This window comes from Rhinopithecus bieti, unplaced genomic scaffold (genome assembly GCF_001698545.2).
Source record: "Rhinopithecus bieti isolate Rb0 unplaced genomic scaffold, ASM169854v2 scaffold_16097, whole genome shotgun sequence".
NCBI classification, from domain to species: Eukaryota; Metazoa; Chordata; class Mammalia; order Primates; family Cercopithecidae; genus Rhinopithecus; species Rhinopithecus bieti.
In genome coordinates this window covers 2,074,521-2,097,053 of record NW_016808851.1, presented here as the reverse complement: position 1 = coordinate 2,097,053, position 22,533 = coordinate 2,074,521, and the positions used below count along the sequence as shown (strand labels likewise).

The 22,533-nt window shown below is 38.3% G+C and overlaps 1 protein-coding gene across 4 annotated transcripts in view; it reads right to left on the bottom strand.

Annotated features, from left to right (window-relative positions):
• The window catches only part of ESR1 (estrogen receptor 1), a 448,172-nt gene that overhangs the window by 211,383 nt on the left and 214,256 nt on the right, over positions 1 to 22,533 (bottom strand). For all 4 annotated transcript variants that reach the window (XM_017887610.1, XM_017887613.1, XM_017887614.1 and 1 more), the window contains one exon: positions 12,636 to 12,752. In XM_017887610.1, the coding sequence (XP_017743099.1) occupies positions 12,636 to 12,752 (117 nt within the window). The remainder of the gene's footprint in view (positions 1 to 12,635; positions 12,753 to 22,533) is intronic.

The window sequence follows — 22,533 nt, the reverse complement described above, 5'->3', positions numbered from 1 at the left end:
AAAAAATATAATCACCTAAATATAATTCTGTATGTCCCTCACCAATTTTTATTTGCTGAATCAAGCATAAACTAAACCAAGTATTATCTCCAGGCGTAACCAGAACATTTCTTTACTTTTCTTGAGATGGAGTTTCGCTCTGTTAACCAGGCTGGAGTGCAATGGTGCCATCTTAACTCACTGTAATCTCCACCTCCTGGGTTCAAGTGATTCCCTTGCCTCAGCCTCCCGAGTAGCTGGGATTACAGGCGCCCGCCGCCATGCCTGGCTAATTTTTGTTTTTGAGACGGAGTCTTGCTCTGTCGCCCAGTCTGGAGTGCAGTGGTGCGATCTTGGCTCACTGCAAGCTCCACCTCTCAGGTTCATGCCATTCTCCTGCCTCAGCATCCCAAGTAGCTGGGACTACAGGTGCCCGCCACCACGCCCGGCTAAGTTTTTGATATTTTTAGTAGAGATGGGGTTCACCGTGTTAGCCAGGCTGCTCTGGAACTTCTGACCTCAAGTGATCCACCCAGCTCGGCCTCTCAAAGTGCTGGGATTACAGGCGTGAGCCATCACGGCCAGCCAACAAGAACATTTCTTCATAAACGACTCCCTCTGCTCTTCATCTTAGGATACCTCTTAAGGCTGGCATATATTCATGTAATTTCCAAAAAGACTGGCCTCAAGTGTGTTGGTTTATACCTACCGGATAGCTTTTCAAGCAAACATAACCAGACTAGCCTATGTGATATTTAATCAGGAACTTTCCAAAATTCACTATCTTTTTTGGCCTCTTCCTTTCTCTTTCCACAAGGCAGAAACTAGAAAGTCTAACCAGCTCTTGGGATTCAAGTATGAGTCATGATTATTACATCTCTAACAGGAAAGAAAGAAAAAAAAAAAGCTTAGTTATCTTTTCAGAGTCCTGCCTCAACAAACTTGATTCTTGAATTTTTTCTTTTATGTTGCTGGAGATTTGTAGCAATATATGGCCATCTTCTCATTTCACTATCATGAAAGCATCAAACTCATTTTTGTGACTCTCTCCATTCAGAAGAGATTCACTTTCCACAATACCTGGTGAAGAGAATAACTTTGTCCATTCCTACCGGTTTTTACAGTTGCTAGCAGTTGTTCTAAATTGAGCTTGAAATGTGAATATGATAGCTGCAGCAGTTGCTTCCAACCACCAATATACACTTGTATATACTACCTTTAGCTTTGGATTCTAACCTTTCCATTATTAATCTGAACTTAGATCATAAACATAAAATTTAAGATTTGAAAGATACTTTAGCTGGCATATTTCAGAAGTAAAAACTGAGTGAAGAAAAATTATGTGATCTGCCCAAGGTTCCTAGGTAGTAGATAAAGAGTCAAGCTTAATTGCACACTTGACCCTTAGCTAGGACTCCTATTTGACAAAATGATGTTTTCATATACCAGAATAGGCATTTTAAAACAAAATCAGATGTTAAAAAATAGAATTATCTAAAACAATGAAAACCTTGGCTGAAAGATAAAATGCCCCTTTTAGATTACATTAAATATTAAATAATATTAGGTAATTAAATCTTAAGTAGGTCTTTTAAAGTATCTGTGACACCATCCATAAAAATTTATTTTGGTACTTCTGTTGTGCAACTAAGCCGAATTCATTGATAGATGTTTTTGTTGAAGAGGAGTAAAAGCCTGTGCCCACCATAGTATTTCCCAAGTCACAGTTTTGGTTTATGGGATATTAATATCTTACTTATGCATGTGTCTATCTCTCATGACACTCTATGTTATTAACAGGTCAGCCAGACAGACGCGTAACAATGAAAGGAGCACTGAAGGAGACTTGATTTCCTGTCTGAGCAGTTAACTTAGCTTAGTGATTTGGACAAGAACAACTCAACTGAAAAACAAAAAGGTCCACTAGACGATCTTTAAAAGTTCATTTCAGCTCTAAAAACTACTCATTAGCCTGATCGCAGCCATTGAAACAAACAAGCAAAAAAGCATATGGAAAGTCCTGGGGACTTACAGAATTTTAAAGTAGCAATTCTTTCATGGAATTACTGCCCCCAATGTTCTGCACTATATAGGTTCTATCTACGGAAAAAGTTCTTACATCATATCAAGAATCATTTATTTTTGCAAAAGAAAATTATAGGAACAAGATAAACCCTTTCTGAAATTTTTTCCTGGCCTTGAATCACTGCCAGCATTTCTTCTAACACTCAAGGTGAGTTGAGTCATTCCTGAAAAGGTACACAAAGATTCCTCATTTTTCTTCCAATAGAAATCAAAATGATCTCTTAATAAGCAATCAAATAAATTGAGTATTAAAAAATTAATCAAAGTTATGTTGTAAACAGTTGAACATAGCCTGGTATAACTCTAAGACCTTTTATGTAAGCCTTATGACAATCATGAAGCAAAATCCTGTAGCAAATATACAAAAGGCAAAAAGTAAGAATTCAAAGCATACGACTATAGGAAATCACCTAATCACAAAGGAAGACAGCAAGATAGGAAGAAAGAGATACAGTGAGTAAATGGATTTAAAAATACAACACCTTGTTATATGATGTCTAGAAGAGATTCAATGCATGGCTAAGAAAACACAGAGAATGAAGGTGAAGGGACCAAAAAAGACATTCTATGCAAATAGAAGCCAAAAGAAAGCAGAGGCAGCTATATTTATATCGGACAAAATAGGCTTTAAGTCACAAACTATAAAATAAGACAAAGAAGACCATTAAATAATGAAAAGAGGGTCAATTCATTAAGAGGATATAACAGTTGAACATATATGTGCACCCAACATTGGAGCACCTAAATGAATGAAGCAAATATTAATTGATATGAAAGGGAAGATAGACTGTAATACAATAATATTGGGGAAACTCAATACCACAGTTTCAGCAATGGACAGATTATTCAGACAGAAAATCAATAAAAATGAAAGTTCAAACTTAAACTATACTTTAGTACAGATGGGCTTAACAGATATATACAAAATATTTCATCCAACAATAGAACACACATTCTTCTCAAATACACATGGAACATTATCCATTGAGTGTTAGGTAAAACAGTATAGATCATGGCTGGGTGCAATGGTTCACATCTGTAATCCCAGCACTTTGGGAGGTGAAGGTGAGCAGATCATTTGAGGTCAGGAGTTCGAGACCAGCCTGACCAACATGGTGAAACCCCATCTCTACTAAAAAATACAAAAAGTTAGCCAGGCATGGTGATGTGCTCCTGTTTTCCCAGCTACTCAGGAGGCTGAAGCATGAGAATAGCTTGAACCCAGGAGGTGGAGGTTTCAATGAACCAAGATTGAGCCACTGCACTCCAGCCTGGGCAACACAGCGAGACTCTGTCCCAAAAAAACAAAAAACAAAAAAAAAAAAAGTATAGCTCATATGTTAGGACACAAAATAAGTCTTAACAAATTTAAGAACATTGAAATCATATCAAGTATTTTTCAAACCATAAATAATATGAAACTATAAATCAATAAGAATAATTTTGGAAAATTCACAAATATGTGAAAATAAAACAACATACTCAGAACCAACGAGTGGGTCAAAGAAGAAATAAAAAGGGAAGTTGAAAATATCTTGAAACAAATGAAAATGGACACACAACATACCAAAATTTGTGGGATGCAGCAAGAGTACTTTCAAGAGGGAAGTTTATAGCAATAAATGTCTGCATCAAAGAAGAAGATCTCAAACAACCTAATGTTATACCTCAAATAACTAGAAAAACAAAAACAAAGCCCCAAGTTAGTAGAAGGAAGAAAATAATAAAGATCAGAGGAAAATAAATGAAATTGAGACTAGAAAACAAAACAAAAAAAATCAATGAAAATATGAATTTTTTTTAAAAAGATAAACAAAATTGATTAACCTTTAACTAGACTAAGAAAAAAAGTGAGAAGATACAAATAAACTAAATCTGAAATCAAAGAGGAGACATTACAACTGATAGCACAGAAATGCAAAAAAATTATAAGAGTACTAGGATGAATTACATACCAACAACTTGGATAACCTAGAATAAATGGATAAAGTCTCAGACACATAAACCTAGCAAGTCTGAATCATGAAGAAATAGAAAGCCTGACCAGACCGATAACTAGAAAGAAGACTGAAGCAGTAATAAAAAGTCCCCCATGGAAGAAAAGCCCAGGACCTAATGGACTTTATTGCTGAACTCTGCCAAACATTTAAGGAACTAATACAAATCCTCAAACTCTTCCCAAAAATTGGAGAGGAGGAAATACTTCCAAACCTATTTCACAAGGTCAGCATTACTATAATAGTAAAGCCAGACAAGAGTATTACAAGAAAATTAAATCTCATGCCAATATCCCTGATGAATATAGATGCAAAAATCCACAACAAAATACTAGCAAAATTGATTGTCACAACACATAAAAGAATCATTCACCATGATCAAGTGGGATTTACCCAGGGATGCAATGATGGTTCAACATATGCAAATCTATAAATGTGGTACACACATTAACAGAATGAAGGACGAAAACCATACAGTCATCTCAATAGAGGGAAAAAATACATTTGACAAAATTCAAAATCCTTTCATACCAAAAACTCTCAACAAATTAAATATAGAAGGAATGTACCTCAACACAATAAAAATCATATATGACAAGCCTACAGCTAACATCATACTCAATGGTGAAAATTTGAAAAGTCTTCCCCTAAGATCAAGAACAAGACAAGAATGCCCACTCTCACCACTTCTATTCAACATAGTACTGAGAGCTCCTACCAGAGCAATCATGCAAGAAAAAAAATAAAGGCATGCCAACTGAAAAAGCAGAAGTTAAATTACCCCTGTTTGCTGATGACATGATCTTACATATAGAAAACCCCAAAGACTTCACACAAAAAACTGTTAGAACTAATAAACAAATTCAGTAAAGTTTCAGAAGAGAAAATCAACATACAGAAATCAGTAGTGTTTCTATACACTAACAGCAAATTATCCAAAAAAAGAAATCCCCATTTGTAATAGCTATAAAAATAAAACAAAATATTTGGGAATAAATTTAACCAAGGAAGTGAAAGAATTGTATGCTGAAAGCTATAGACATCAATAAAAGAAACTGAAGAAGACACAAATAAATGGAAAGATACACCATGCATAGACTGGAAGAATTAATATTGTTGAAAATGTCCATTGACCCAAATCAATCTACAGATTCAATGCGATGCCTATCAAAATTGCAATGATATTTTTTACAGAAGTGGAAAAACAATCCAAAAATTTGTATGGAACCATAAAAAAACCCTGAATAACCAAAGCAATCTGGAGCAAGAAGAAGAAAGGTAGAGGCATAATACTGCCTAACTCAAAATATACTACAAAGCTATAGTAATTAAAACAGCATGGCACTGACATAGAAACAGATGTATTGACCAGTGAAACAGAATAGAGAACCCAGAAATAAATTCATTCATTTAGAGTCAATCAATTTTTGACAAAGTTGCTAAAAGCACACAATGGAAAAAGGATAGTCTCTTTGATACATGTTTCTAGAGAAACTGGATATCTACACACCGAAGAATGAAATTAGACACTTACCTCATTCCATATACAAAAATCAACTCAACCTGGATGAAAGACTTAAATGTTAGACCTGAAACTTTAAAAACTACTAGAAAAAAAAAAAAAAACATAAGAAGAACATGGTCATTACAGGGATTGTTGTGCTGTCTACATTCACGCTTCCTCCAGCTGAACTGACAGTCACAGAGGCTGACCTGCCTTCATCCCTAATAGGTAATGGAGGACCTTGATTTTCTTACCTAGAGGATGAAGGAGTTAGATTAGATCAGTGGCTTGCAAACTGTGTTCCTTGGAGCCCCAGGGTTCCAAGAAGGTTTCTAATGAACATCATACTGAATAAAGAGAGGGTATGCCAAATCAACTTTTATCTGTTTCATAGATGACTATCTGCTTCTGCTTGTGGAAACAAGAGCTTGATTGCTTTAAAATATTGTCAAACACTGGATTCATTAGTCTTTAAGGTCCACATGTGATTCACTTACTTGATTCAGTATATTTCTTTGTTTGCAAATAAAAAATTATAATATGGGGACTTTTGAATAAATATCTATGATATGAATTAATAAAATAATATTTTCAATATCATAAATATATAGATTGCTGCTTAAAACAACCAGTATCTCTTTGGTAAAGAGCAGTTAGCTTTTCTTTAACATTTTTCTTAAATTCAGTCCTAAATATGAGCACCCCAACCTATCTTTTGAGGAAACTTGGATTCACATGCAGCTACAAATCTTCCACAATTATTGGGCAATCCGAAGAAAGTAATTCACATCTACATTTTTAATTTATTAATTTGATTCTACCATTATGTACATTAATAATTGGTTGTATACTCTTTTTTTTTTTTTTTTGAGATGGAGTCTCGCTCTGTCACCCAGGCTGGAATGCAGTGGCGTGATTTCAGCCTACTGCAACCTCTGTCTCCTGGGTTCAAGCAGTTCTCCTGCCTCAGGCTCCCAAATAGCTGGGATTACAGGTGAGTGCTGCTACACCCAACTAATTTTTTATTCTTAGTAGAGACGAGGTTCTGCCATGTTGTTCAGGCTGGTCTCAAACTCCTGACCTCAGGTGATCCACCTGCCTCGGTCTCCCAAAATGCTGGGATTACAGGTGTGAGCCACCGTGGCCAGCCAGTTGTTTACTTTTGATGAAGCATAGCCAATGTAGGATTAAAGAGGATTCCAATCACGTCACCAGGCTGGAAGTTTATCCGTCAATAAAGCAAATGACAATAACTCATGGTGATAAATATTAAATCCAAGCAACAAGAAAATATTTTATTTTCCAGTGTTTCCTTGGGCTTCTGAATCATTCTGGACACATGTATATTTCCCTATCTATATTAGTAGTATGTTATTTTCTCACTTTAAAATTATCCCATTAATTTTTGGATTTATTTGTTATTTTGGAATATTTCTAAAAATTACACTGAAACATTTGTTATTAAAATAAATAAAGACTAGTTGACAATTACTACTTTATCTCAAATTTCTTCTTAGTGTGTTATAAGGAAACATAACCAGAATGGTCAGTGCAAGAGTCCTGCACATCAATTAATTTCCATGTCCCAATTTCCTCACTGCACAATGAAAACCTTGCCTCAAACACACCTCTGAGTCTATGGTAAGAAAAAACCTTTCACAAATTTGTGTAAATCTCTGGCATCATAAAAAGATAAATAACACATCGCATTCTCCATTCAGCTATATTCAGCATATGAGATCAGAAAAGAATAAAAAGCTTAGGTGTTTAAGCCAAGTTTTATTCTCCACAAAGAAATTAGAAACTTTTATCTTGTAGAAGTGATGAGATTGTCATTCTCTTTCTTTCAGCTGAAAAAAAAACCCAGCAGTGCTCGTATATGATGAAATTTTTAACTAAGATAGTAATTATTTTAAGACAAAAAAAGATATGTAATAACTAACACTTGTGTGGCTCTTTAGATTTATATTTTCCCATGTTACGATTTGTCATCTTCATGACAAACTCATTAAGTAAAATTTATTTATTTATTTATTTATTTATTTATTTTTGAGACAGAGTCTCACTTTGTTGCCCAGGCTGGAGTGCAGTGGTGCAATCTCGGCTCACTGCAACCTCTGCCTCCCGGGTTCAAGTGATTCTCCTGCCTCATTCTCCTGAGTAGCTGGGATTATAGGTGCCTGCCATCACACCTGGCTCATTTTGTAGCGAAATTTCACTTTGTTGGCCAGGCTGGTCTTGAACTCCTGACCTCAGGTGATCCACCCACCTTGGCCTCCCAAAGTGCTGGGATTACAGGCGTAAGCCACCATGCTTGGACAGTAGAATTTATTTCTCTCCATTTCATATTCGAAATCAGTGAAGCTCATAAAAGTAACTTTAACAAGGTTGCTCAGCAAGTTTGAGGAGGAGCCAGCATTTGAACAGATTTATCTTTGGAAGAGTTCCTCTTTCTACCAAACTCAGCAAGAAGGCCAAATTCTTGAGTAATAATATATGTCTTGGATGTCAAATGTCTGAGTAATATTCTGAGTTGGACTAAACCTGGGAGTGGCTGGTTAAAGCTCTAGACTCCTGATCATTCAGTATTTGAGCCATCTTGCAACCCAGTCTGCATTTGCTGTTGAGATTTTTATTTGTCACTTCCCACGCAAATGTTCTCTTTATACTGTGAGGACATTGAGGGAAGGGACTAGAATCTTATTCATATTTGCTTTATTCCCAAGGGTTTGCATATAAGAAGCCCTACACAAATAACTATTTAAATGAATTTAATCAATTCATTAATTAGTGCAAAAAAAATACTTCTTGAACACCTACCTTGTGACTTGTTTCATGTGAGATCAGTAAACGAGACACAGAGACCCCCCTGCCATCATGGAGTTTATAGACCATATATAAAGACAGACATTGAACGACTAATAATAATGGTGATGAGAGCTAAGAGAAGAGTTGTTTGCCATTAAAGCTAGAACATGAATTTTCCAGCATCTTCATTTTGAACTTCGAGCCTCAGGAACTGTCAGGGAACTGTGTAGGCCTTCCTGAAGAAGAGACATGTAATTTACAATCTAAAGTTCAAGGGGAAGGAGACAAATGAAGAGGAAAAAGCAATGCAGAGAAACCAGCACACATACTGGGATAGAAAAGCACATTCCCGAAAGTGCAATTCAAATCCTGCATCTTATAGAACTACCAAGATTCGAACCAAATCTAATAATGATGCTGGGATTTTCAGAGGCAGTAAGTATTGTAACAGATTAAAATTGTTGCTTCATGGAGATAAATCATGCACTCTTTTGAATCTTTACAATAGATCTTCAGTAAATTTTTTCAGCCTTGCTATAAAAGTAGGGAGTAGGTCTGTGGTTCTCTTTTAACTGAAACTAAACTTTTCATTTCATAGTTAGAGTTTCAGTATCCTAATTGGTAACCAGCCCGGTTAAAGTGGACTGTTGTGAATCCTAATGGTTGAAAACACGTTGTAAAGATTTATTCCGTCACAGCTGGTCTTTGCCATGTGACTGCACATTTTGTAGTTAGTTATCATTGTACTTCCAGTTGTAAATTAGTCTTTATTCAATGGGATTTTTCAAGGAGTTGTTACAGAAGGTATCCTGTGGCCATGTGTGGTATTCCATGTAGTAGAAAATACAATAGATTATATTGCTTTATGGCAAGCACTTTATACATATCATTAAAATAAGATGTTCTCACGGGCTATAATTTTACGAATTTAAAGCTTCACTTAAAACTAATGTACATATAAAAACTGCCAGAAAGATACATGTTTTCATTACATGTAGAGAAATACTGAACAATCACTGAGTAATCCCTATGGGATATTGCCACATATGTTGAAACCTTACCCCCTGGGCCTCAGAATGTGACTGTATTTGGATATTGTACCTTAAGTGAGGTAATTAAGATTCAGTGAGGTCTTGTGTATGGGGTCCTAATCCGATATGACTGGTGTCTTTGTAAGAAGAGGAAGAAGCTGTGGACGCACGGAGAAAAGGCCGTGTGGGGACGCAGAGAGAAGGCAGCCATCTGCAAGCCAAGGAGAGAGGCCTCAGGAAAAACCAAACCTGCCAACACCTTGGTCTCAGACTTCAGCCTCCAAAGCTGTGAGGCAATTGACTTCTGTTACTTAAGCCACCCAGTCTATGGTATTTTGGGAGGGCAGCCTGTTATGAACTGTGTCCCCATAGAATTTGTATGTTGAAGCCCTAGCCCCCGGTATGACTATATTTGGAAATAGGGCCTTTTTGGAGGTAACTAAGGTTAAATGAGGTCATAAGGGTGGACCCCTAATCCAACAGGGCGTATGAGAAGAGGAAGAGATGCCAAGAGTGCTTGGATACAGAGGAAAGGCTATGTGAGGACACAGGGAGAAGACAGCTAGCCACAAGCCTAGAAGAGAGGCCTCACAAGCCGGGCCTGGTGGCTCACGCCTGTAATCCCAGCACTTTGGGAGGCCAAGGTGGGAGGATCACCAGAGGTCAGGAGTTCAAGACCAGCCTGGCTAACATATAGTGAAACTCCATCTCTACAAAAAAATACCAAAATTAGTTGGGTATGGTGGCATGCACCTGTAGTCCCAGCTACTTGGGAAGCTGAGGCAGGAGAATCGCCTGAACCTGGGAGGCGGAGGTTTCAGTGAGCTGAGATTGCACCACTGCACTCCATCCTGGCCAACAGAGCAAGACTCCGTCTCTCAAAAAAAAAAAAAAGAGAGAGGGCTCACTAGAAACCAAATATTCCAGCACTTTGATTTTGTATGTCCAGCTTCCAGAATTGGGAGAAAATTAATTTCCATTGTTTAAGCTACCCAGTCTGTGGTATTTCATTATGGCAGCCCTAGAAAATTAATACGGATATATATATTTACAGTCATCAATATACATGTGCGAGTGTGTATGGATCCATCCACAGTCTGTCGTGTGCAGTCAAATTATCTAGATTCCTAGATGAAAACAGTGGGGAGACTTTTATTATGTCTTTGCATATTCGAATTTTTGTTAGATTAAAAATGAGAAGGCGTAATTTATATTCATGCAGCCAAACCATATCTGGATATTCATTACAATAAAAACAGAACTGGTTTTATGAAGTGGGGTCAATGCGTGGGTACCCTCACATTTTAAAAATTGTTTTGGACATATTCACAACTTGATTATTTCAGCTTTCCAGGAGAATGTATGTAAGAGCCTGTGCTTAACCTACCTATAATCGCCAAAGAAGAATATTAAACCTTGACTACACTGTTTCAAATTAAGCTTTTCTTATGCAGCTGTTATATTCCTGTCACTTATCAAGTTACCTTAAGAAGCATTTTGTGAGTTTAATTAAGCCTGACTAATTCTCCAGCAGTACAAAGAAAGATGAATTCCTTAAATATTTAATCCATTTATGACTCAAGTGTCATTTTCTGAATGTACCTGTTAAATTCTTGGAATTAATTAGCCTTTGAATTAAAGCTGCTTTTTCAGATGTTCAAGATGTATAGTCAGTCACAGCTCACAGAATCTGCAAATTCAACATCGCATCTCTTCACCAGGAGAATTTATTCCAAATGCTGCATTCCAAATCTCAGCCTGTCCGGCTTGTTTATGACCCCAGGACTAAGAAACCTGTCACTGTAAGCTTGTTAACCATCAAGCTTGCCTTCATCATAATCTCCATTCTTGGTCTTTCCTCTCCTTCCTCCTGCGTCCAAGTAAGAATGATTTAAAGGTTAGCTGCCCACTACTTGCAAAATCACTATTCCTTTTCACTGAAATTTTGTTCTCCTTAAATCACCCCAAGCTTCACCTCCTTCAGAAAAGAAATGGGCTTTTCCCTATTATAATCAGCAGGTAGCACCATCATCAGCCCTTCCCTCCCCTCAGTATCCTTCTGAAACGCTAAATGAATCTGTGGCTTTATTTATTTATTTATTTATTTAATTTATTTATTGAGACAGAGCCTCACTCTATCATCCAGGCTGGAGTGCAGTGGCACCATCTTGGTTCACTGCAACCTCCATCTCCCAGGTTCAAGCGATTCTCCTGCCTCCGCCTCCTGAGTAGCTGGGTCTACTGGCGCTTGTCACCATACCCAGCTAATTTTTGTATTTTCAGTAGAAACAGGGTTTCACCATGTTGGCCAGGCTGGTCTCGAACTCCTGACCTCAGGTGATCTGCCCAACTCAGCCTTGTGACTTTATTTTAATTACACATTTTCTACGTGTTCTCTTCCACTACACTGAAGGCTATCGAAGACTAGAAGCAATATTCCTCAAGATGAGACTCCCAAGAATACAATGAGGTCGATCAGGCAACCACATTTATGGGGCTCCTAATATTCCCAGAACTGGGATTCAGTTTCCAGATTCCTGTATGAGAAAACTGGAGGATGGGATACACGAGAAGACAGAAAACCACACACACACACACAGAGCCACAAAGACACAAGCCCATAGTCACAAACCCTGCGTGCTTTCGTACTCGTTAGTGTAGTGCTCAGTAATCAACTATGCCAGCACCATGCTAGACACTGAGGTTAAGAAAATGGCTGGTTGACTCAGGTTCTAAAGGAGAAAACTGCCTTTTGATTGAAATTCACATTCCTTAAGGGATGATAAGAGACTAGAAGGCTATAAATTAGCTAGTTAGCTTTCACATTTACAAGTCTCAATTTGGGGAAAGTTTATCCTCAGATATCATTTTCTAGCATTTGCAATATAAACAGTAACTGAAAAATATTTCTAGAATAATTCACTAAGCACTCTTCATTTCCTTCCATCACCGCCTCCCACACACCTTTGATTTAAAATATAATTATTTATATTGAAAATCCAAACCACAAAATGCCATGTTAGAATTTCCAGTTCCAGACACTTCCACCTTTTTAAAATCAAATGGGTTATGAAAATACTTTTGTTGCAAAGAAAATAAGAACAGAAAAAAAAAAAAAACAATTAAAAGAAAAAAAACACAAAATTCCCATGGTTGTATTCGAATGGGAAAAGCCAGCACTGGGCAGTGGCCAGGGCTGTCCCCAAGGACCCCTGGGAGAGATGTACCTACCACCTTTCATCATTCCCACTTCGTAGCATTTGCGGAGCCGGCAGGCCTGGCAGCTCTTCCTCCTGTTCTTATCAATGGTGCACTGGTTGGTGGCTGGACACATATAGTCGTTATGTCCTGTTAAAAGCAAGAGGACAGAATTAGTATTTTTTCAGGAAACTTAGCCAGTCAGAATCCACAGGGAAACCTTTGGGAGGCTGTTTCCCTATCACTTCCTCAGCCTTACTATGTGGCTCCTCAGCCTGCCTGCCTTTTTCTGTCCTTCTTGAAGTGCAAACAAAACCTCTCATGGGCCAGGCACGCCAGCTCAAGCCTGTAATCCCAGCACTTTGGGAGGCTGAGGTGGGTGGATCACAGGTCAGGAGTTCGAGACCAGCCTGACCAATATGGTGAAACTCCCGTCTCTACTAAAAATACAAAAATTATCCGGGTGTGGTGGTGGGCGCCTATAATCCCAGCTACTCAGGAAGCTGAGGCAAGAGAATCGCTTGAACCCAGGAGGCGGAGGTTGCAGTGAGCCAAGATTGCGCCACTGCACTCCAGCCTAGGCAACAGAGTGAGAGTCCTGTCTCAAAAAAAAACAAAACAAAACCTCTTATGGACTTAATTTCTACAGCAGCCAATTGCTTCAGGAGTCCTTTGGGCAAGTCACCTTTAGTTCACACAGTCTATATTTTGTAGCACCATATTTTATATGGTTATATTTTCTCAGCAGATAAGGTTTTTTGGTTTTGGTTTGGTTTGGTTTGGTTTGGTTTGGTTTGGTTTGGTTTGGTTTGGTTTGGTTTTATCAAGGCTGCCTGCCAAAATCATTGTCAGGGTAGAGATGTTAGAAATAGAATTTTCAGAGAGCGAGTTTCAAAGTAGCCCTTATTAAAATATAATTTAATTAAGTACTCACATGCAGCACAGAATACCTAAATTCAAGCCGGCTTGGTGGGCTGCGTGGTGACAAAGTTCAATCCTTCAGTTTGTAAGTTAGTCCATCACTGACTGCCTGGAGAACTCTGAGCAAGCTACCTTACGTTTCTAAGTCTCTCTTTCCTCCTCAGTAACCTAGAGACAATCATGGAACCCACCACATCCAAAGATTCTAAGAATTGAATGTGAGAATGCAGGTCAGGAGTTTACCATCATTCTCTGGATATGGAAAACACTCAAAAGATGTTCGTTGTTGTTACTGTTATTTTATGATTAACCTTCTTTGTTTTCTCTCTTGTTGATTGACTCTCTCTCCCTCAAATGCTCCTTACTCATTGGCTTTGATCACATGCAAGACTGTCCTGTGAAACAGTCACCCTTGCCCCACATGCTCTCTAACTTCCATCTTCTATCTTGTCCCTCGTTCCTAGCTGAACTCAGAAACGTCTGCACATGAAATCTCCTTTTCTTTGCCTCTCTTGCAGGGCTCAACCCACACCAATCTGTTTTCCACCTTACTTGCCCCAAAAAAGCAACTTCCCTAAGATTATCAATGAATCCTGTTGCCAAATTTTACAGATATTTTTCAGTCCACATCCTACATAACCTATCTGAAGCAGCCTACAGTGTTGATACCTCCCCTTCCCCCTTGAAAGAGGCTTTTTCCCTAGGCTTCCATAATCCCAAACACCCCAGTTGCTTCTGCCTCTCAGGCTGCAGCCTCCAGGTCTTTACTACAGATTCAATTTCCTCCATCCACCATTAAGCCAGAGCTGCTCAGGGCTCAGTCTTAGGTCTTCTTCTTCTCTTCCTACTCCATATTCTCCCACAAGAGAATCTAGTGCATGTCCATGGCTTCCATCATCACCAAATGCAGATCACTCAGAATGTGCGCTTCCAACCCAACCCTCTTCTCTGAGCTCCTGGTATATATGTCCAGCTGCCCGCAGGAAGTTTCTGCTCTAAGATTTAGAAGTCACCTCCATCCCTTTATCCCTCAAAAGAAATCTGGTTTATAAGGAGCAGAATATTAAAATTCACAAACTAATAAATATTGGCATGTTTTTATAAAGTCTGTTTGCATAAGACTAAATTCTTACATATCTTGGGGAAATTTCCTGAATTTAGACTAAGGAAGTTACGTCTACTATTGTAAAACATGTTTCTCATTCTACCACCCCAAATTTGAATATATATTTCACACTCTAATTCAGATTCTCTGCTTAAGTCTCTATTTTTTCCATTTACTAAGGGCAAGATGCAACATGCAGTGAAATGTTTTAACTATAGAGCTCTTTGTTCTTTATTCAACTTAAGGGTCAGGCCCAATTAGAAGAGGGTGGAGTGAGGACTTGACCAGAAATGCTGCTCTCATAAAACTTGGCTTTCCATCTTTCAATATACATTATAAAAGTCACTGTATAAATGGGCTTCAGATCAAATTAACATTTGCACTCTTCTATTGCATAACGGAAACCAGCAAGCTAGTCAGCAGAGTTATAAACCGTAACTTCAGTAAAAGACCACACACTGACTCAGATATCCAGACATAGTTATTATTTTTAGAATTGTCCTTATTAATAGGGTCAAGCTGAAGAAGTAATAGAACCAGAAACAAAACTTATCTGTGCAGATGCTAACTGCAAGCAAAAAGAGTATTCTTCTGATACCCTAAAGAAACTTTCAGTGTTTAGTCTCCTGTGGTATTTATGCAGTATATGCTGATATATTTCAGTTTTTTTAAAAAATGAGTATATGGCCAGGTGTGGCAGCTCATGCCTATAATTCCAGTACTTCAGGAAGCTGAGGTGGGAGGACAGCTTGAGACCAAGAGTTTTAGACCAGCCTGGGCAACATAACAATATCTTGTCTCTACAAAAAAAAAAAAAAAAATTAAATATTAGCCTGGCATGATGGCACATGCCTGTAGTCCTAGCTACTCGGGAGGCTGAGACAGGAGAATTGCTTGAGCCCAGGAGGTCAAGGCTGCAGTGAGCTGTGATCGCACCACTACACTCCAGCATAGACAACAGAGCGAAACCCCATCTCTAAAAAAAAAAAAAGAATAAAATAAAAAATAAATTAGTATACATTAAGTTTCAGAGGAAAATAGTCAATAACCATTCAAACCAAATATTACTTTGACTCACTGTCTCCCCAGAGCCAGTTACTTTGTAAGCCAGAAGAACATAGGAGAATTGAATTGGATCAGAGGCCAGTTGGCTGAGTCTCATGTTTGGATCGGCCATCCACCGTAGATATGTTTCTTTGTAGAACCAAGTGAAATTTCTGAACTAACATGTTTAATGCATAAAATATACTAGATTTTTACAATTGAATTCATCTCTTAACAAAAATGGAAATAGAGACGTACAACAGAATCATGTTCATACTGCAAACCTTTTGTGATAAAGCTAGAATTGATACACTGGCAAAAAGAAAAATTTAATAAATACGTATTTGATATATGCAATTAAAACAAATTCTTCTTAAACAAACACCATTAACAACTATTTCTGAGTCTTCAGCTCATGTCAGAAGAAGAAAAACAACAAAGTAGGTTTTTTTCTTTTCTTTAACAAGTGTAACTTGGTCAATATGTGTTATTAAAGCAATTGATTTAAGTTGCATTAAGAAGACATTCTTTTTAAATTTTATTATCTGGTCTTCTCAAGATAATGCATGAGAAAATCTTACTGAAGTAGAGCTGATTTTCTAAAAAACAACTCACACCAATTGTCTTAGTGAAACATAGCAGTGCGGTTTCTTTTTAACTGAAAAGACAGGACTTGATGTACGTGACCAGATTAGCCCCAAAGTCCTTCTGTGCAGGCCCAGATGAACCAAGCCCAAAGGGCGAAAACCATGATGTGATGTTCAGGTGAAGGTTTGGAAAAATAATCAGCACTATTTTCTTGCCCGCCAAAAGATAAACATAAAAAGCCTCTGGAGGAATCTAAGGTTTGACTGGTAGGAAGTGGAGGTGACAGGTGGTGAATGAGATGGAACCAGAAAGACAGGAAGCAAGGAGAGAAAATGCCTCTCAGTGGGAATCACCAGGCCCACCCCAGCCCCTGCAGCAACAGAAGGACCCACATTCAGCTTTTCCCCAAGCTTCCCTTTTCTTTTCTTTTCCTTCTCTTCTTATTTTCCCTCCTTTGTTAGCAGCTGGTTTAGCTTTGTTGTCATTACACAGAAAGTCTACATTTGTTAGTTATGAAAATAAATAATGGCCCATACATATGCAGAGATTCAAAAGGAATATGAAGACAGGCCAAGCAGTTGCCTGAGAGAAAGCCAATATAATATTGCAGGTCTCTCTTTTTTCACCACTATTCCCTCAGTATTTTCTGGCAGTCACTTCAGACCAAATCTCTTTCCTGAGCTTCTGAATGTCCACCTGCCCCCGTCCATCAAGACTTGACTCTCTCACACTCATCAAGATGGATGTGCCCCAGACAGAACCGACGACTCTCTTCTTTCCTCGCCAGTCTGTTCCTATTCACTTCCCAGCTGAATCAAGAAATGTCTGCACGTGAAGCCTGAAACATGGGCATTATTCTAGATTCGACCTTCTTCCTCACTTGACCCTCCCTCCCCACCTCCCACCACAGGCACACAGATCAAAACAAATATTTTCTGATGATTTTTCAAAGCAAAACCAATTTTGCCTCGGGCACCACCATAGTCCCTACCTTCCCCAGCCCAGATGGTTACCACAGCCCACTGTGGGACCCGCTGTCTCCAGCCTTCCCCCACCAATCCTTCCCCACAGTGTGGCCACAGTGATTTTCCTAAAATCATATGCCATCTGGCCACTATCCTGCCTCAATGTCCTGAGGCTCCTCCAAGCTCTAAAAATGATATCTAAATGCAATGCCTTCACACAGTTTGCAAAGCTCTTAATGTTTTTCCTTGCCTTCTCTCCTCCACTCTAACTCCCATCCAGGTTCCAGCCATGTCTTTCTGTTGACACATGCCATGCTTCTCACCCCCAGGACTTTGCACATGCTCTTCTTCCTCGTGGAAACACACTTTTCCTCCTCTTAGCCCAGCTGACTCCTACTCATCTTCTAAGTGTGCCAGTCAAGATATCAATTCCTCTGTGCAATCTTATCTGCCCTTCCAGCCATGCTTAGTTTGTGTCTTATCATAGGACTTACTACGTTGGGTTTTAACTGCTTGTCTCAATGCCCAGGTCAGTCTAGGCATGGCAAGGGATGGACCATATCTGTCTCATTTATTGCTATTGATCCTGAGCCCAGTGCATTCTCACACACATAGCGGAGCTCAATAAGTATCCAATATCTGAACAAAACTGAGATGCTAAAGCTCCCCTTACCGCCAACTTCATCTGTGGAGCATGGGCCTCTTGAGAGGAACGACTGGGGTTCTATAAAGGAAGTAATGAGTGGGAAGGTGAGGACCCTGAACAATATGATGGCCATTCTGCCTCAGGACCCCAAAACTCAAATCCACAAGAACAAGGCTTGGTTCTAAGCAGGGGCAGTCTGCTCTTCAGCACTGGGCGGGGAGGAGGGGGCGGCAGACATGAACATAAAACAGATATTCATAGATGAAGAGGGCCAGGAAGGGATCCATGAAGCCATGCATTGCCCATGAATTATCCTACTCTTTCCATTTTGAGGCCTTGCTGCTTTCCTAATATGAGTGTATTTCATGATTGCCCCAAAGAAAAATCAATATATTCTAATTTTCCAAAGCTTGTTCTATATAGAAATGTTTTCTGAATTAAAATGCTATTTCCCCCACTATAATATGTTGGTTATATAGACATTTTAATATGGTTCATTTTACTAATAATGATTTGTTTTCATAGTGTGTTTTAACTTTTTAAAATTTCTATTCCAAGATTTTACTAAACTCTACAAGATTAGTAGTTTCCTTGAATCATCTCCCCATTCACCATCATCACCAGGAAACACTTTAGCTTTAAATAAAATAGCTCTATGGTATTATTTTCCTAGAAATAAAAATCCTTATAAATGAATTATTAACAAGACTGAAGAAAAAGCATATCTTGATCAAAGGGTTTCTTACATATAAACTACATAAACTGTCCTGTAACTGACTCATTTTATGAGAAGCTAAAGTTCAGAGTACTCCTCTCCTGGCTTAACAGTTGAATAAGATACTAAAAATACTTGCTTCCATCATAGCCTACAAATTTGAAGATCCATTTGTCCCAATAAGGCAATTCTATGCCATAAGTATGTGGTGTAGTTATTTCTCCTTTATCATAACTTCCTAACTTTATGGAGTCAGAAATTATACTTGAATGGTTCTTTCCCACTATTTCCATCTTGAATTGACGCATTTCAAAGTGCTTCACAAACTTACAACACATCTAGGGATTTAATCTGTGACTAGAAAACTTCAAAATATATCACGTCTATTCTTGCTTTATAATTTTTTTAAATAAGTGCATTTCCTAAAGAGATATACAGTACTCTGAAAAAAAAATTAAAGTCAATGAGACTTTCATAAGGTTAGATTAAAAGTCAAGTTATATAAACTGGGAAAAGGTGTTGTCTCATTAAGGAATGAACAGCATTTCTTATCAGCATATAAGAGCATTTAGCTAACTGTTCATATTTTAAGGCTCAGAAAGGAAAATGAACTCTAAAAGAAAAATGAACTCTCCAATGTTTAAGCACTCACACATCAAATAAGAGCCAATTTTAGCTAATCCTGTCAACAAGCCTCATTGGAGGAGTCCAACAAAATAATATTTTATTTTCAAAGTCCTATTTTTTATACCCGATTGCCCCATAAATTTAGCTAACATATGTAAAGCTTGGCTACCTTTACAGTCTCCTTATTAAAGGCACTCATCGAATATTTACATAAAATTAACGATGATTTATCACATTTTGAAGCATTCAGGAACTATAAATAGTTTAAGCTGACAAACAAGATGTCAAAATCTGAATTCCTTTCTACTTCTAAGCATCAATATATTTTCATAGAGTGTTAAATACAGCTTTAAATCTGATGTGAAATCACAAGTTTCTATACATATTTGGCCAAAGGAAAACCTATGATATTTTAGTTTTATCAGTGAAAGACTATATTATTCTTTCAGTGTTGAGGTACAGAGAACATAGTTTTGAGCTGTAACATTTGGGAAAATAGTAAGAATCTGCACATGAATTTTCAAAGCACTGTTAAATAAACCAGCAACTGCCCAGGCCTGAGTAGGCACTTCTAAGAGCTGTTCCTGCTCTGGCTTGTTCATTTCACACTTGTGCTCACTTCCTATCCGGGGGTAATTCCATAGGTTTGTCTGGCCAAACATTCTCTCTACCAAGGAAACCGAGTCTTCTAGGTACTGAACATCACATGCCAGGAAGTGTGTTATACATTGATTGTTTCATTTAACCCCCTAGCAACTTTATGAGGAAGGAATTATACTAATCCTATTATACAGATGCAAAATTATAATCAAAGTTTAAAAGCCTGATCTAAGCCAGACAGCAAGCAGGTGGCAAGTGGGTTTTGAACCAAGATCGCCTTTCATTCCAGAAGCTGAACTCTTATGCATTCTAACAACCTTCATATATGGAAAACTCAGCTTCTCCAAAGGGCAAGCTCTTCACTCAAGAATAGTATCTGCTTTCCAGATTGCAATCATGCAAGGAATCTCTGCAACTGTGTGACCACCAAGCGTTCTGCTTCCTAGGAAGCTCATGTATAAGAAAGAAAAAGTGAGGAATTAACACAGCCAACCTAATGTTACTGTCTTCTATTTAACATATCTACAAGACAAATACTTACTAAGACCACACTAATATTAAATTATTTGGGCAATACGCTTCGACTTAATATGACAAGGATGAAAGGCACAGTCCAACTCCCCAGCCACGATGATACAGAGAAACAGAAGTCTTGTCCTGCCTTACACTCTGAGAAAGATATTGACTTCCTGCAGTACCTAGTATCTGTATCTACCCCAACCCTTGACTCTTGAGTGATACTTTGTCTTGGTAGGGCCACCCACATTATCTACTGTAACCAAAGCAAAGAGGGGTTATGGGAATCGCAACATAGAATTAGAAAACAGGTTCAAACAATGATATCCTTGGAACTCACTAGCAAAAAGGAAAGGAAGACTGGCAAGGAATTTGTTATAGAAAGAAGAATTCAAAATGTTTTTACATGAAAGTGGGAATGTATGATTGTCATAAAACATGAAGGAGTAAAAGTATTCACAGTTATGCCAAGGAAAAAAAATCATACCAAAACACCTACTAATCATCTTTGAGTAGTAAAGTAGATGAGGCAGAGAGAAGACGTGAAGAAGTTTTCAACAGCTTTGCCAAATAGTTACAGCTAAAGGGAGGAGGAGGAGAAAGTCAAATATCCTAATAGTTTGTGCCAGGATGTTTTGAAAATTGTTCATACCATTAATCAAAAAAAAAAAAAAAAATCTGAACTGGGACAGAGGTGGCAATAAGTTGTATGGAACAATTTAAAACCTATTGATACGAGATTTCCATCATAAACTCAAAGCAACCACCCAGCAGACTATTGCAAATACAGTTCTGAAGCTTGGAAGTTGTGTCAAAATGAAGTGGGAGACCACGTTCCACTTCCAACAAGTGGAAGCAATACCACCTCCAACAATTCCGCTTTGGGGTGTAGATCCAAAATAATTGAAAACAGAAACTCAAATGGATATTTTTACACCCATGTTCACAGCAACATTACCCACTATACCCACAAGGTGGAAATCATCCATATGTCCATCGACAGACAAATGGATAAACAAAGTGTGGTCTATCCATACAGTGGACGATTATTCAGCCCTAAAAAGGAAGGAAACTCTGACACATGCTACATGAATGAATCATGAAGACATTATGCTAAGTGAAATAAGCCAGACACAAAAGGACACATATCACATAGGCGCACTTATATGACGTACCTAGAATAGTTAAACTCACAGAGACAGAAAGTAGAAGAAGGGTAACCAGGAGATGTGGGGAAGGGGAACTCGGAGTCATTGTTTAATGAGCACAGAGCTGGCTGGGCACGGTGGCTCACGTCTGTAATCTCAGCACTTTGGGAGGTGTAGGCAGATGAATCACCTGAGGTCAGGAGTTAGAGATCAGCCTGTCGAACACAGCAAAACCCCATCTCTACTAAAAATACAAAAACTTGGCTGGGTGTGGTGGCGAGCACCTGTAATCTCAGCTACTTGGGAGGCTGAGGCAGGAGAATCTCTTGAACACAGGAAGATGAGGTTGCAGTGAGCCGAGATCGCACCACTGTACTCCAGGCTCAGAGACAAGAGAGAAACTCCGTCTCAAAAAATAAAATAAAATAAAAAATAAGTACAGAGCTTCAGTTTGGGAGGATGAAAAGTTCTGGTTGCATAAAAATGTGAATGTATTTAATGCCACTGAACCATACACTTAGAAATGATTAAAGTAATAAATTTCATATTATGTGTATCTTATCACAATTTTATTTTATTTTCAATATACATATTTTAAATTTCAATAACTTTGGGGGTACAAGTGGTTTCTGGTTACATGGATGAATTGTATAGTTTACCACAATTTTTAAAAATGGAGTTGAAGGCTGGGTGCAGAGGCCTATTATCCCAGCACTTTGGGAGGTTGAAGCGAGGGGATCACTTGAGTCCAACAGTTTGAGAGCAGACAAGGCAACATAGTAAGACCCCAGCTCTACAAAAGTTTTTTAATTAGCCAGGTGTGGTAGTGTGAGCCTGTCATCCCAGTTACTCAGGAGGCTGAGGTGGGAGGATCACTTGAGCCTCGGAGGTTGAGGTTGCCCTGAGCTGAGGTTGTGCCACAGCACTTCAGCCTGGGGGACAGAGTGAGATCCTGTCGAAGAAGAAAGAAGAAGAAGAAGAAGAAGAAGAAGAAGAAGAAGAAGAAGAAGAAGAAGAAGAAGAAGAAGAAGAAGAAGAAGAGGAGGAAGAAAATGG